Source organism: Mesocricetus auratus, unplaced genomic scaffold (genome assembly GCF_017639785.1).
Source record: "Mesocricetus auratus isolate SY011 unplaced genomic scaffold, BCM_Maur_2.0 Super-Scaffold_100676, whole genome shotgun sequence".
NCBI classification, from domain to species: Eukaryota; Metazoa; Chordata; class Mammalia; order Rodentia; family Cricetidae; genus Mesocricetus; species Mesocricetus auratus.
The window spans coordinates 7,416,514-7,432,672 of NW_024429266.1; the positions used below are offsets into that span (position 1 = coordinate 7,416,514).

At 39.5% G+C, this 16,159-nt stretch overlaps 1 protein-coding gene across 8 annotated transcripts in view; it reads right to left on the reverse strand.

The window, feature by feature from the left end:
* Positions 1-16,159, reverse strand: part of Gpatch2 (G-patch domain containing 2) — a 138,439-nt gene that overhangs the window by 121,243 nt on the left and 1,037 nt on the right. For 5 of the 8 annotated variants that reach the window (XM_013122292.3, XM_005082444.4, XM_040739244.1 and 2 more), the window contains exons 2-5: positions 8,013-8,726; positions 2,852-2,913; positions 491-673; positions 34-113 (exon numbers count right to left, since the gene is read on the reverse strand). In XM_013122292.3, the coding sequence (XP_012977746.1) occupies positions 34-113; positions 491-673; positions 2,852-2,913; positions 8,013-8,726 (1,039 nt within the window). Of the gene's footprint in view, positions 1-33; positions 114-490; positions 674-2,851; positions 2,914-8,012; positions 8,727-9,198; positions 9,291-11,836; positions 11,970-13,646; positions 13,748-16,159 lie in introns of those variants that run through there. The other 3 variants (XM_040739241.1, XM_040739242.1, XM_040739240.1) reach the window with 3 other exon arrangements.

The following is a 16,159-nucleotide window of genomic DNA, read 5'->3' on the forward strand; positions in this document are numbered from 1 at the left end:
AAACAGGACATTTCAGTAAGAAATCATGCCTACCATTGAAGGTGGAGCCCCTCCAGATTTTTTAATATTCTTTGAAGGCATTCCACGAAGGCAACTGAGTCTAGCTTGGAAACCTGGGAAATCAAACAGGCAATTTAGAAGATACTGTGATCACTGGAGCATAGAAGAAGATTCTATCAACAGAGAATTAAAACTAGTTTGATGGTAGTGGTGAACACCACAAGTATTACTGGGGAAATGTGAAACCCACTTAAAAGAACTGAGGCAATCAATTCCCAGCAGGGTCCTAAAGCAGCGGGCACCTAACCAGTCAGTCCTCTTTCCCAGTGTGCACTCCTGAAACAGCTTCCTGGTGAGTGAGAGTGAATGAGCTGAACGCAGGCTGGCTTGCATTAGGGTCCCGCTCATTGCACCCTGTGTTCACAGTCTGTTTCCATGCCTAGCCAGTAAGAACGGGAGCTGACGGAGCCAGCCCAGAAGCGCTACTGACCTCTTCTGCCAGGATGCGACATGAGGGGGAAAGAGCCAGTGAGGATGCTCTCAAACACTGGGTCAGGGAGGTCTTTGTCTAGCTCTGCAGGGTCTTCCTTTTCCCACCAGGGCACAACTCCAGCGATCCCACACGCTCCCCCTGACTCCTTCTCATAGAACCAATCGCTCTGTTCATCGTCACCTGTGCAAAGACAAAAGCGCCCCCAGTTGATTCAGTTTTACCATGGAAATAGGTAAAGAACAACATTTGTTCTCTAATATTGACGATGTAGTACCTAGATGTAACTTTATTTATTATAAATGACAATTTAAAATTCACTTAACCTCCGTGAGTATCAACATTTTGTCTTCAAATGATAAAAAGTACAGAATGTGGACAGCTTATAAAAATAAAAGAAAAGTAAGATTTTAAATGAGTCCCAAAATCTTCCCATGATTCTCCAGAAGCCACCAGTACTGATATTTTTTGGTAAGAGTTTTCATGTGACTATCATTTTCCCTTTTATGAGACTTCTGATTTGAGACCTCTTACTATGAAATTTTAAAATGGAAACTGAAATTGTGAAACAAAAACAATGCCAAAAAACTGCATAAAAGCAAGCTGAGAATGACAGATTTAGTTCAAATGAAGTGAAAATTAAAAGCAATTGTAACATGAAAAATCACAGGAGTGTTTGAATTAGGGAATAAAAAAGTACTTTGTTAAAATTTACAGAACTCAAATATTGATATTTCAAAGGAGATTAAAAAAAGGTTTTTTTCAGACAGGGTTTCTCTGTGTAGCTTTGTAGACCAGGCTGGCCTCAAACTCACAGAGATTCGCCTGCCTTTGTTTCCCAAGTGCTGGGGTTAAAGGCGTGCGCCATCACTGTCTGGCTTGGAGAGATAAATTTAAATGTTATAGAGCAGGTCTATTAACTTAAGCAGGGACTCAGCTGACACTACTACCTTATATCTGAATGGCCTTAACATACTCTGCCCACTACTTCACGTGGGAGGCTGAGGCACAGGTCAAGAATGAAAGGCTAACTTGTGCAATATAAACATAGAGCATGTCTCAAAAAGAAAAACAAACAAAAACCCACTCGAGAAAAATGAACTTATTTGACTTTACTTTTATATAATATGCAATACTATTCTTAGGAAGTAAATTAAATATTCATTAAAAGCATGGGCAAGAATCAGATAGGTGAATTAAAAAAACATTGTCCTGTAATATTAAGAAAGTCATTTCAACTGTATTAGTTCCCCACTTGAAAAGTAAATAAAAATTGGGAACTCACACAGTTCTGAAAAAAATGAAATGAAGTGAGAACCAAGTAAATTAAATGCTAGAAAATATCTTAGCAATGTGAGCTACAGTAAAGTCTTAATAAATGTTGCTATATCTTGTGCCAGTGACTTCTAAAGATGTCAGCCTTGTCAAGAGGTCCCTTTTGATCAAAGTTTATCACTTTATTTCATCATATCACCAACCTCTATAACCTGGGTAGAATCTGTATTTTAACAAAACTTAAGTTTGTAGAACCTACTTTCTGCTAATGCATTCTTTTTTTTGTTGCTTGGTTTGGTTTTTCAGACGGGGTCTCACTAAGTAGCCCTGGTTGGTCTAAAACTCAGATCCCTGCCTGCCTCTGCTTCTTCTAAGTGCTAGGATTAAGGGTATCTGCTACTACTCCTGGCTCTAATAATGCATTCTAAGAACTAAAGATACTCTGTGATAAGTACACATAAGGTTAGTTCAACTTCATGATTTGTACAAGGAATAAGAGAACCAGTTACGGGCTGATGCGACTAAATGAAATCGGTCCAAGCAAGGATTTCTCCTCACTGCTTTACAAGGGTTTCAGATTGTTCACAGCTTCAAAATACTGGTATGTTAAAGTCTAAACAGATTCTGGAATTTTGCAGGATAGAAAACACCTAAGATGTAAGATACTGTTTAATAGTTTATAATATTGAATTAATAAAGACATTTAATTACTTATAAATGGGATAATAAAGTGTAACAACTGAATAAAAACGACAAATCATTGCAAATCAACTCTTAAGAATATGAATGCTTACACAGTTTTACAAACATCTGGAATAAGGCGGAGAATAAAATCCATGTCTGGCAATCTTGCTAAAAGGGAACAAATTGCAAACACTGAAGTATGCAAAGCTTAGTGATACATGCTACTTTTTAGACATCTATCACTGGGTTAAAAAACCAAGACATCTTGCGTGAAGTACAGAAACCAGCTAAGTCACTAAGCAGTACTTGCAATCTCAAGGAGTTACTGTTGGCAGCTTATAAAACAATCAGGAGTGTGCACACTTTAAATGAGTTTTTAAAGAGGGGAAACTATCTCAGTACCTTGTCTTCCCTCGTCATTGGTGAACAAGCCCGCGTCAGTGCTGCTGAGGCTGCTGGAGTCACTGTAAGCAGGAAAAGGAGAAAAATGAGACACATCACAACAACAGTTCATCTGTCTGTCAAAAGTTTAGAGACATGGCAGCTCAGAAATGGAACTTGAGCCTGACAAAGATCTGAAAGAAAGTAAATTTTTTTTAATCAAACTGCATTTATTGTGGTTCCATTAACTATAGAACATATTATTTTGGGCACGTAAGACCCCAGGAATGTAATGGGCCCCGGACAGTGAGTCAGATGTGACTACAAGGAGTGGGGACACAAGGTATGCATTCCATTATCTGCTTTCACCAAATGCTCACTGCTCCTTTCCTATGCTGTGCTGTATGGTCAGCTTGACCCTGAAACCCCAGTGCTCACTGGGCCAGGGCAGTCTCCATCAGTAGCTGGCTAAGCCTGTCTTTAGCACAGAAACACCAGGACCCGGCATGAAATGACTTTCATAAGCACACTTGCAAATGTTCTAGAAAAACGGCTCTTAACAATTCACAGCAACTCCACTGCTTCACAAGAGGAAGGAAGGAAGGAAAGAAGGAAGGAAGGAAGGAAGGAAGGGAGGGAGGGAGGGAGGGAGGGAGGGAGGGAGGGAGGGAGGGAGGGAGGGAGGGAGGGAGGGAGGGAGGAAGGAAGGAAGGAAGGAAGGAAGGAAGGGAGCGATGGTGGCAGCCCACTAGCTCAAAGTCAAGCAACAGAGTGAGTTTTAGACCACTATGAAGAAGGCTTCCCATTCTTCTGCATAAACTGGAGAATAAGACACAGGCTCGAATTTACTATGGAAATTCAGTAAATAACAGATACTGAGAAAAAAAAGAACCAACCACTATTAGTCTACTGGAAGCAATATTTATATGACAGTTCAAGGAAGTGAAAATAGGAAGAAATAAGAACAAGTCATGATAGTCTTGGCCCCTAAGACAACTGAGTGTTGATCTTTAAAAGCTCTTATGTACGTTCTCACTCTCGAGTCTTGATTTTAATCAATCAAGTAACTGTCACTAGGGATTTTGGGATTTTTTAAATTAACATTGTCTTTTAAAAGAAAGTATTTGTGTGTGTTGGGCAGGGGAGGTGTGCCAAGATATGTATATGGAAGTTATGGAGATCAGAAGAGCTATGAAAATCAAACACAGGGCATCAATCAGGCTTGGTGCAAATGCCTTTACCTCCATCCCTAAATAAAAAATAATCTATCCATTAAAATCTAAAACAATGTAGTCTAGCTTATTAAAAATCAGGCACATTATCCTATCTTATAAAATTATAAAATATTTATGATAAAAATCATTGCTAGGCCTAAATCCACATATCCTTTGCATACAAAATTTCCGATTTTACCTGCTTTTCAAAACTAAACTCATGAAAGGTATAAGAATTTGTCAAGAAACACATTTTTTCCCCCCTTGAAGCTCTAATTAGGGCATTTTCCCTCAACTTCCTTCAAACTGACTGTATGAAGTTTCCTATACAATCAATATGCAATAGTATTTCTAAGGTACTGAACTGACACCATCCTATTTACAAGCACAGATAGTCTTACATAAAAATGAAGGACACCTCAGAAGCTTAACTGTCTAGCTATGTAGTACTGGTTCAAAGTATTACTGCTTTTCCGGTTTCTATACAAAGTTCTTGAACACAACCCAGGCACAATTCCTTTTTCGAAACCCACAAAATATACTTACAATTCAGAATCCCTTGGATTCCACAAAGGCATACTCTATAATGGCCCCAATCAGATCAGCCATATTTCTCAATTACACCAATGAATATGCTTACTGAATACAAGTCCAACCACGCTTACTGAATAAAAGTCCAACTCATTGAGCCTGCAAACAGTGAGTCAATCGCTGTTTTTCTGTTGCCAGTCTTCTGGGTTCAGATTTACCATCCTCCAATCTATCCTACACACAACAGGTCCTCCTTTTTACAGTACAACTGGGTGACTACAGGTGTAAATGTAATTAATACCCTAGAACAGAAGGAAGTCATTTTAAGTAAAACCAACAATAATTCTAATAAAATACCAACTTAAAAACATACCCGTACTCAATAACAATAAAAGGAAACTGGCTTGAAGTATGAGAATGGGAAAGGCATGAACTCTGCAAACTGTTTTGGTAATGTTTCTGTAAACTTAAAAGTTGTCTTTTAAAAGGTCCTAAAACACATTCATACACATACCACCTAAAATGGCAGCTTTCTAAGTAAAGCATAAAGCATCAGTTTAGCTTACAGAATGAAATTTGTAAGCCTTTCTATGGGTAGGCTCCTTATAAATTCTTTCCATTCTATGTATAAATTCTTTCCATTTTATGTCTGTACTCTTGCTTATGTCCTTTCTCCTAGAAGCAAGCCTACCTCTGTCCACATCCTGATGAATCTCAAGATATGTGGAAATCTAGAATCTGTGATGCCAGTCTCTAGTGATCCATGCTCTGTGCTTTCATGCACACATAAAACAATTAGCCAGTTGTTACATGTACTTCCCTGCCACTATGCTCATTAAGAATAAGAATTTAACGAGACAGGCTTTTCATTTCCAGCAGCCAGTTTTTGTTTTTTTCCATGACTAGAAACAAGGCATTATTTGAGAGCACTGTCCTTCCAAATACAGCTTCCTGATGTAGGAGGTCTGATGTAGGAGGCCTTCTATAGACTGTGTATATGTGATGAATAAAGCTGTTTCAGTCAATGGTCAGGCAGATTATATCTAGGTGGGAATTCCAAACAAAGATAGAGAGAGAAGGAAGGCAGGGTCAGAGGAGATGTCATGTAGCTGCCAAGGAAGCAAGATGCCAGGGCATTACCGGCAAGCTACAACCACAGAATAATAGAGATGGGTTACTATTTTAAGAGAGAGCTAGCTAATAAGAAGCCTAAGCCATTGGCCAAACAATTGTAACTGTTAGTAAGTCTCAGAGTGGTTATTTCATAAGTGTTGTGGAGACCTGGTAGGTGGAGAAAAAAACTGGTCCAGGACTGGGAAAGATGGAGAAAAGTCCCCTTCTACAGCTTCCCACTGATTCCTACTCTTAAAATAGCTCTCAGGTATTCCTCTTCCTCTATCAGCAGACAGACTACCCTCCACGGTACGGATGAGGTCAGCCAAAGGTAAACAGAACATCACTGCCAAGATTATATTGTCCTAAGTTTCTTCACTGCCAAAACTTGTCACTGCCTACAAGATGAACTCTAAACTACCACAGCACACGAGTCTTCACAGCTGCTGCTGCAGCAGCCCCATCCTCTATTTCCTAGCAGCAACAGGACACTGATGCGAGTCTGTGTCTGCACACAGGCTGTTTCTTCCAGGCATGCCATTTCCCTGCTGACTCCCCATGCCTCCCTTTCCCAAAGCAAGTCTTAGTTCTTGCTTTGAATACAGCCCCTTTGAGAAAGCCTTCACTCACAAGTACCTTCCACACAGTATACTTAAGTCTCAATACTTGCTGGTCTGTCTATTCCAGCCTAGGGCATGGTAGAGAGCCTGTGTTATTAGTCTTTGAGCCATCAAAGAACACTGCAGTAATAAAATGCTTTACACACACCCCTACACTTACACCCATAAACACACACCTACACCTATACACACACACACACACACACACACACACACATTTTTACTTATAAATAAAACCCAAGGGGAAAAAAAAAAGCCGGGCGTGGTGGCAGAGGCAGGCGGATCTCTGTGAGTTCGAGGCCGGGCTGGACTAACAGCCTCCAAAACAATGCAGAGAAACCCTGTCTTGTAAAACCAAAAAAAAAACAAAACAAAACAAAACAAACAAACAAAAACCCCAAGGACTTTAACCTTCTTAAAAATGGAAAATTCTGGAAATAGAAGAAGCCTTCACTCTGCAGCAATACTTCCCACAGAAGAAAATGCACTGAGCCCGTAAGTGGCAGCAGAAAACTGGAATAAGGAAAAGGTTAAATCAGAGGGAACATAGCTAACTTTATTTGACCTAAAATATCAGTTTTAAACTATGTGCCTGAGATGTGAATGACTGGGAAACCTGATATACCTACTTGACCCTGGGTTTTGTTGTCGTTGAACAATGAGAAGAGATAAATGAGTGCCAATGTTGCCTCATTAGGGTTCCAGGGTGGAAAGTGTAAGCAGCAGATGAGTAAAGAGAAGAGGCAGAACAGCAACCCTACTCCTGAACAAAAATTAAGTCTTGACTGAAACAAACTTTTCAAAAGACTCATCAAAAACTTCTTTACCTTTGGTTTACTTTTTAAAGAAAAACTAAAGAGTAAACTAAGAGTTAATAAGAAAATTAACTCAAACTGTGTTCTCCTCCTAACTGCAGTCACATTTACAAACACAGCCACATATACAAATTTCCAAAGCCTATAATCACCAAGATCAAAATGAGGCCAATGCTGCAAACTAAAGATCATGTGCTATCCCCAGGGCCACTTTTTCTGGCTCTCAGAAGTTGAAGTGGGTGTGCTGAGCACAATGAGCAGGGCCGGGTGCTTTTACAAGCAGCTGGATAGATGGCAGAGGCTCATTCATTCCGCTCTGACATGCAATGAGCATGTGGCTATGAGAATACAGGTGGTCTGCTTCCTGAGCTGGACAGACAGCCAACCAACACAGGAGTGCCACAATTCCCATTTCTCTAAGGACCAAAATCAGCTGCTTCCTTTGTAAGTGACCAGAATTCCCTAGCAAGCTATAGATCAACACACCAAGCACCACACATCACAGGGAATGAACTTTGAACATTAGGAGTCAAAATAATGAATATGTAGCCTATATGCTCCCAAGGTGGAAGCTCCCAAATGCCATGAACAATGAGACAACCTGAAGTGCAGAGAGACTCCAACGCACATTCTTTCCCATAAAAAAGCCATTTCTTCTCTCTCTTTGTAGCTGAAAACCAAGACAGCTATAACATAACTAACACTTTGCATAAATCAAATAAGCAATTTTGCTGTGTGAAAATGCTATTAATTATAAAGGCATACAAAGCAATAGCACTATCATTGTGGTAATTTATAATTATCTTAAAACAGAATTAATTAAAATGCAAAGTACACTCAGCCCCAAGCAGGCAGACAGACATGTTACTGGCAGGTAATAGTATGCTACCTTTCGCTCATGAGCTCATCTGAGACTTTCTGTTCTTCATACTCCATTTTGTCCTTATTGATCTGGCTCATTTCTTCACTTTCCAGAACGACTCCTTCCTCTTGGGTTTTTGGTCCTTGTTTAATCACTTTTAGCTTCCTCTTCTTAACTTTATTCCGGGTAAACTCTGGATACTGGTAAGCTCTATCATTGTCCATCTCCTGATCTCTGCAGCCTTCAGGCAGATGTGTCATTGTCCTTTTGTTGGCGATGTCCTGCGGGAGATCCACTGCCATGCGCTTTACCTTCCTCCTACGGCGCAGAGTTCTGTTCCCAAGGTTGTCCACAGCAAAATCCGACTCATGCCACAGAAGTCTTTTACTTCGAACACCGTTATTTAAGTTGGATGACGGCCTACGCTTCGCCACTAACATTTGGTCATCAGAGTCACTATGGTCTTTCTTACTATTGTGGTTATCTCGATAGTCCTTACTTGGTTCCTCTAAACTAGAATCGGAGCCTTCACTTAAGCCATGGCCAGTCTCCCAAGGGTGATGAACATTATAGGACCTCCGCTTCCTCCCTCTCCTTTTCCTGGCCTGGCGTTTCAGAGGGCAAGACACATTTCGAGAATGATCTCCCGTTTCAGCAAACCCACCTCGGGTCTGCTCAGAACTCTCTTCCAGTGCAGAGACAAGATCGTGAACAAGCTCTTCCATTGTTCGACTGAAATGCCTATATGTTTTAGAGAACGAGAAATAAAGTCACTTGGTGTTAACCTAGTTTTCCACATAAGCAATTCACTCTAAATATGGCTATAATTAATACTCTTTACAAGATGTCCAAAAGGCATATGATCACACTATTCAGAGTTTGACAACTTCAATCTGATTCCTTAACACATTTGTTGCATAAGTTTTTGTTGTTGTTGTTGTTTAATTAAACATAGGAATGGCTGGGTGAGAAGGTATACACCTATCTATAAGGAAACTGAGACAGGAGAATTAAGCTTAGATTTGAGGTCAGTCTAGGATGTGTGGCAGACTCTGTCTTAAGAGACAGATTCCTAATACTGAAATCACTTGAGGACAGGTAAATACAGTGTCAGCAGGGGAGGGGTTCTCAGCAGTCAAGTTCTTGCTGCATAAGCATGAGGATCTACACTGAGATCCCCGGCACCCACGTAGAAGCAGGACATGGTGCGCACCTGGAACCCCAGACTCCGGCAGAGACAGGCAGATCCTGTGGGCTCACTGGCCGGCCAGTTAGGAAATAGCAAACTCCAGGCTGAATGACAAACTGTCTCAAAAAAGATAAGGTGGAGAAATGATTGAGGAATACCTTCAGGTGTCAATCTCTGCCATCCACATGGATGAACTCTGTCTCTCTCACCTCTCTCTCTCTCTGACACACACACATACACAAGATCCCAGGGTTTTTACATGATTATTACATAATCATGGGAAACATTCTTCTACATAAGTCACTGTTCCCCACCTACCCCTTTTCTAAAACCAGTTACCTTCAAACTGTCTCAGTCTCTTCTTCCCTGACCACTAATGCCTAGGTAAACCCTTCTACTTCCCATACACTTTACCTCCTCACTACCATTCTATCAGAGGTAAACAGGCAGGTATTTCCAAAAACAAAGTTTAACCAAACAGTGGGCATATCTTTGGGCCACTAAACATTCACATGAGGATCTACACTCAGAAACTGTATTCAATTCAAACTAGAACCTCAGTGGCCCATGAGGGGCCATCATTAACACATTCTGAAGCTGTCCCAAGTCTTTTGGCTCAGCAGCAACTAAGACATTTTAAAGCTTTAAAAAATTATGTAGTTTGTTCCAAATTCAATTCCTAATGAAGTTAAATTAGTTGATGTAACAATTTTTAAATGTTACACCAACTTATACAAATCATGGCCTATCACCTCTCAAACCTGAACAGGCATGGAAATATTCCCAAGAGTCCTCTAGAGGCCCATAGAGCTTGTAGAGTTTGTAAGAGGAGTAAACACACTTTTTTGGCAGAGGGTTAAATTACAATTAGTTTAGGTTGTGGAAGCCATACAGTCTCTTATCACTCCATTCCTCACTATAATGTAAAAGCAGTCATAAATGAATGAGACCTGTAAGGTGGTTTGCTTTCATTTTTAATAAAATCAAGTGGTATCCAAACAGTTTTCCAATCCTTGGTCTCTATACTCTCTAGCTGCATATAATCTCTATCATCTACAAATTTTTAAGCTTTAGCAAAACCCTATAGCAGTTTGTAACTTTTCAGATTCATTTAAAACCTAAAGGCATACATGGTGATCTAATGGGTGCATATAAGCACGATTGAGCATGCCTGAGTGGATATACAATGACGGTGCTGCTCTTCTGTCTCTACCCTTCTTCTGAGGCAAGATTTCCTTCTTAAACTAACGAGAATTATGAAGAGCAATCTCATCTCCTGAGCAGCTACCAGCTATCAAAAATGAAGTATCATTTACAATGCTACATATGCCATCTAACAGTTGAGTATTTCCTATCTGCTAATATTTACTAACCATATTGCCTCAGTTCATTCTCATACAACACTGAGGTGATAAACAAAATAGAAACAGCAAGCGATCTGTCACTGTGACCAATCTGAATGGTAGATATGGCTTTAACCTGCCATCTAATTCCGGAGCACCAGTGCCTAGCGAGGACAGCAGCCCAGTTCCACCATCCACTCCGTACTTCTGTTTCATTACTTTAACTGTCAAGACAGACTTAATGGACACCAATGTCAAAGCCAAAGGTTTAAGACTAGTTATTCACTATATAGAAAGCCTAACTCAGCACAGCATACAGGGTAGCGTAGCTGTTGAGGGTAAACTGAGTTCAGCAGACAACTCTGCAGGGTTGGCAGCATACAATGTGAATGCCGGAATAACATGCTGGTGCCTTCCAGCTACCCTGGGTTTGCATGCTCCAGACCTAACTCCTTTCATAGTCTGAATGTATAAACAAAAAGTCATTCAGAACAGTTTTCAGACGCATGGTGACTCAAACACACACTTGAAAGACACTCTAGATGGCAGCTAAGATTCCTCTGCATCAGAGGATTAGGCAGTGTTCTTAATGTTAGACCAGATGAACTTACCCATTTAATCCACTGTAATGCTAAGCATCAACTGATTTTTTAAGTTTTTCTCATTGATTTTATTTCATACGTAGTGTTTTGCATTTATATATATGAATGAGTATTCACTGTGCACAGTGCATTAGAAGGAGGCGCTGGAGGATTCCCCTGGGACTGGGGTTAAGGATGGTTGAGAGGCAATGTGGGTGCCTGGGAATGGAGCACAGGTTGAGAGCAGCAATGTGGGTGCCTGGGAATGGAGCACAGGTTTCCTGGAAGACTTAGTCGCCAATGCTCTTAACTGCTTTTCCAAAAGACCTAGCCCTCCAGTTCCTTATAACCTAACTTTTTTTGAAAAGGGATTTCCATAACTAATAAATTTTAACAAAATATAACCAATATGACTAAAAATGGAAGCAAATTTTCTTAGAATCTCATTAAAATTAAGCTACCATTACCCAATTTTCTATTGTTTCTCTTGAGAAAATAAAATACTGTGACTAGAATCCAGTGAATTCTATAGCAGCATAAACTGACTAAAAGTTACTTTAGAGAATTCTTTCAAAACTGCAGATATACAGAAAAAAGTATATTTAATATTATTTCAATTCAAAGTTCAATCACTTTTTACCACTAATTTACTCTACTTTTCCACAACTCAATTCCAAGCAAAATCCCTATGGATGAACTAACAATATTAGGCAATTAATATCATATTGTTTCACTTACATCTTCCAGGTAAAAGCGCATCAGCTGAACAGCTCTTACACCTCCTTTGTTTGGGCTATTGTCCTGAAGTATCAGACCACTGTACTAACACACTTTATTCTAGACATATTTATTTTCTTACACAAGATCTTACCTAATAAAGGAGAAATGAAGAAACATAAAGACTTCTCTGTACAAAGCTAGATTTACTGAACAGCCAGAGTTTTAATCTGAATTAATATAAACTCAGTGAGGCCAGGTGTAGGTGGAGCATGCCTTTAATCCCAGCACTCGGGAGGCAGAGGCAGGTGGATCTCTGTGAGTTTGAGGCCAGCCTGGTCTACAAAATGAGTTCCAGGACAGCCTCCAAAACAATACAGAGAAACCCTCTCTCGAAAAAAAAAAACAAAAACAAATATATATATATTTGAGTTATATATATATAAACTCAGTGAATGTACCACTTGATTGAGATGCTTATTTTTCATATGTTAAGTCTCTTCATTTGAACCACATTTGCAAATGAAATCTTAGGAAACAGCACTGGGTATATTGTCAAGAGCAGCAGTTCAGTGACAATCTTCTAGTCCTGCTATATTTATAGATTTTATCAAGGAAATGAGCACCTTTCAGGTAGTGTTGGGTTACGCTGAGCAATATAAAATGTATTTGTTCCGAGATTTGATGAGTCAGTTGTTTTCAAAGCCTATTTTATTAATAACTATTGCTTCTTGATGCCTCTCTCGCCAGCAACTGCTATTCCTAAGAAGCGGGCAGAGTCAATTGTTTTTCAGGAATATATATTTCTGTCCTGGTTACCAATGAAATTTCAAAATAGTGTAACAAGAGAATATTTAAATGTATATCTACTGATTGACTTCACTAGTTTATTACACCAAACAAAACTCTTTCAAATGGAACTAAACTGTTTCAGTTACCAAATATTAAAAAAGGAAAAACAAAAATCAAATGCAATTTATCACTTAATTATAATCATAGTCCCACTGTCACCTATATGAAACATGGACTCTTTCTTCTGCTAAACTACTTAACAGTGGCAACTAAGTATATATTATACTTACTAAGACCAACCACAGATGGCCTAAAAAAACTACATTAGTGTTTCTGAACCTTCTTAATGCTGTGGGCCTTTAATAACAGTTCCTCATAGTGTGGTGACCCCAACCATAAAATTATTTTCATTGCTACTTCCTAACTGCAATTTTGCTACTGCTAAGAATCAGAATGTAGATATCTGATATGTGATCCCTGAAAAAAAGGATCATTTAAGCCACCAAGGCATCAGAACCCACAGACATACATAAATACTATAAATGTGTATATGTAGTGAAGAACTATGTTTATGAATGTACAGTATATGACCTACTCACAAACAAGAAAGCAGTGATGAAATTCTATTATTTCCATATCATGTTAGCTACTACATTTTATGATTTAAAAAAAAGCTATCTAGGAAAGGCTATTTGGCCTGACTCATATTCAGCAAATAGCCAAAAGGTTCTGATGAAAATGAATACTTAATAGGAGAGATTATGGCAATGGTTAAATAAACATATAAATGGTAAAAGATCCCACATTAATGGTAAAGGTTATATTTTATGACTAATCAAACAAAAATATGATCTATAAGAATTATCTCAAGTGTAAAAATTCCTGCTGCTCACAGGAACTTAAAATTTTCCTTCCTTAATCATAGCTATTTATCAAAATGAGTCTGTATCTCAAGCTAGAACAGCAGGGGTATGTCTCAGTGGTAAAACACTTGCCAGCATGCCCAAACCACCAGCACATCACAGAAACGGCTCCTGACCTAGACATGTATGAAGAGGCTGCTTCTCGGGAGGGAGAGATGGCTCAGTAGTAGTTAAGAATCCTTAGCACTCTTCCAAGGACCAAAGTTCAGGGTCCAGCTCACAAGTAGCATAGCTCACAATCCCTGAATCTCCAGCTCAGCGGGTGGGTGGGGCAGAGGCTCCTATGACCTCTCATGACCTCCTTGGCATACACACAGGAACATAAATGAAAAGACCAATTCTTAAAACAAAAAGAAACGCTGTCTTATGGCTTGGTGTGGTGGATCGTGCCTGTGGCCTCAGTACTGCAGGAGGCAGAGGTAGAATTCCGTCAGATGTTGGGCTAGACCTGTCTTCACTGCATTTGCTCTGCTCTCATATACAGATGTGAGTAACTAGAGGGTTAAAGGGCGCAGTTAAGAATCACAAAGTTCTCCCAGGAAAGACAACAAAGGCCACTGAGCGTGTCAGCCGCTTTCTCACTTTGGCACAGGAGACTCGAAAGAAAACTTTCTTTCCTCTTTACCCTAGGAAACTTTTTTAAGATCGGAGGAGGAGGGGGACGGGGAGGGGGAAGAAGAAGAAGAAGAGGAAGAAGAGGAAGAGGAAGAGGAAGAAAAAGAAGAAGAGTCTAATTCTACTTTTCAACTAGTGATTTAAAAACATGAGCTCATTTCTTAAACTCGGAGGCCATTATTTTATTTTCTGTTACTTCATTTAATGACTGACTTCAAGTCTTCCAAACTTTTCTCGTTGCCTCTAATTACTTTCAAAATGTACATTATTCATTTAAAAAAATACCTAAATGAAATGCAGTCAGAGTCTAAGTCAAACAAGACAAAAACTTTGAATTTAAAAAGTAATTCATTGTCAACAAGCTTTGGTAGGGTAAGAAATAGCTTGATTATTTCTTATACATGATAAATTGCACAGTATATATTTACTGAATATATATCTTGAATTCCTAGATGAGGAATATAAAAACAGCTAAGGATTAAATGAGAGTACTGACCATACTGTTTGACAAATAACCAGATGAGAAGACTATGTAGGATGTACAACCCAAAGGCTGACTCACTGAATGTAACTTTACTAAAATCTTCAGACAATATGGATTTTACGACAGGCATTCTAACAGTTTAAGAAAAGGAAACTTGAAAACAAACTATCAGAGTTAGCTTACAGGCTTCCGGCTTGACATACAAATAGCTATCCCACAAATCATACTTTCTATTGCTTTGATCTTTAACTGAAGGAGTATGCAGAATAAAGAAAACCTAACAGTTTAGGACACCAAGACGCCCCCTCCCAAAAGAATCAGCTACTCAAAACAAGCAGTTTTTATTATATAGTTTTCCAGGTGTAATGAAAATCAACCAAATAAGAAGGAAATTCTAGAAGGTCCAGAATCCATTTTAATGGCTTTTTTACTGTTGTAAAAAACAAAGCCACAAAACAGTCTATTTAAATAAAAACAGACTACCTCAGAAATTGTAGGTTGGTTTACAAATCTGGACATGCATTTTCCTAATGCATAAATGGCTATAGATGCTACATTAGTCAGACATAACGAGTACACTAGGGTGGTGAGGGATTTTCTTTAAGTACGTACACTAGAATCACACTGCAAATAAATCACTTAGAGAAGTTATTTAAATTACCTTTACCTCTGTTGTCATCTCATCTAAAATGTAAACAAGGTATTGCACTTACATGACATCTCATAAATTTACATGAGATGACATACATGGACAGAGAAAACACCAATTAACTACTCTGTGGTAGCAACCACCAAAATTTGGATAAAACAATCATGCAAGGCAGTTCAATGAAACAAAAAGCTGCCTTAAGAAATACAAAAGCCTGGCAAGGCAGGACATGCCTACAATCCCACTAACTGGAAAGGCTGACACAGGTGGAAGTCATCTTGGGCTACACACAAAACTCAAACAGGCCCAGGAAAGAGAGAAGAAAGGAGCTGGAAGGAAAGGGGAGAGTGTGGACAGGAGGGAAGGAGGGAGGGAGACTGAATGGTTGCACAGTTGTGCTTGTTATCGAGGAAATAAAGGTTCCCCCTTTGTGGCACACACCTCTTCCGCCAATCGGGACGGATTTTGAGAATTTCTCTCAAAAGCACAAGCCAGAAAGTGCTAGTGGCACTCCTGTCTCATCAGAAATGATGAGTGTCCTGTCAAGTCAGAAGTCCAGCAAGTACCATTCCAGTCCCGAAATCGATGCGTTAATATTCCGGGGCAGGAGATGGAAAGCGAACAAGGGGGAAAAGGGTCCCATACAAATTCCTTCCTCTCCGGTGAGACCAGACCAGTCTAGAGAGAGCATTGCACCTCCATCCCTTACCAGGACACCATAAAGTGAGAAGTACACTTGAGAGGACACACCAGGATGCTGGGAAGTCCGCTTATCACATCTAAGCGTGGTGGCTCCGCCGAGTCCAGATGCCAAGACTAACAAAAATTAACACATTAAGAGCTGTGCCTCTTACCCCAAGCTGACTACAGCAACTTAAATC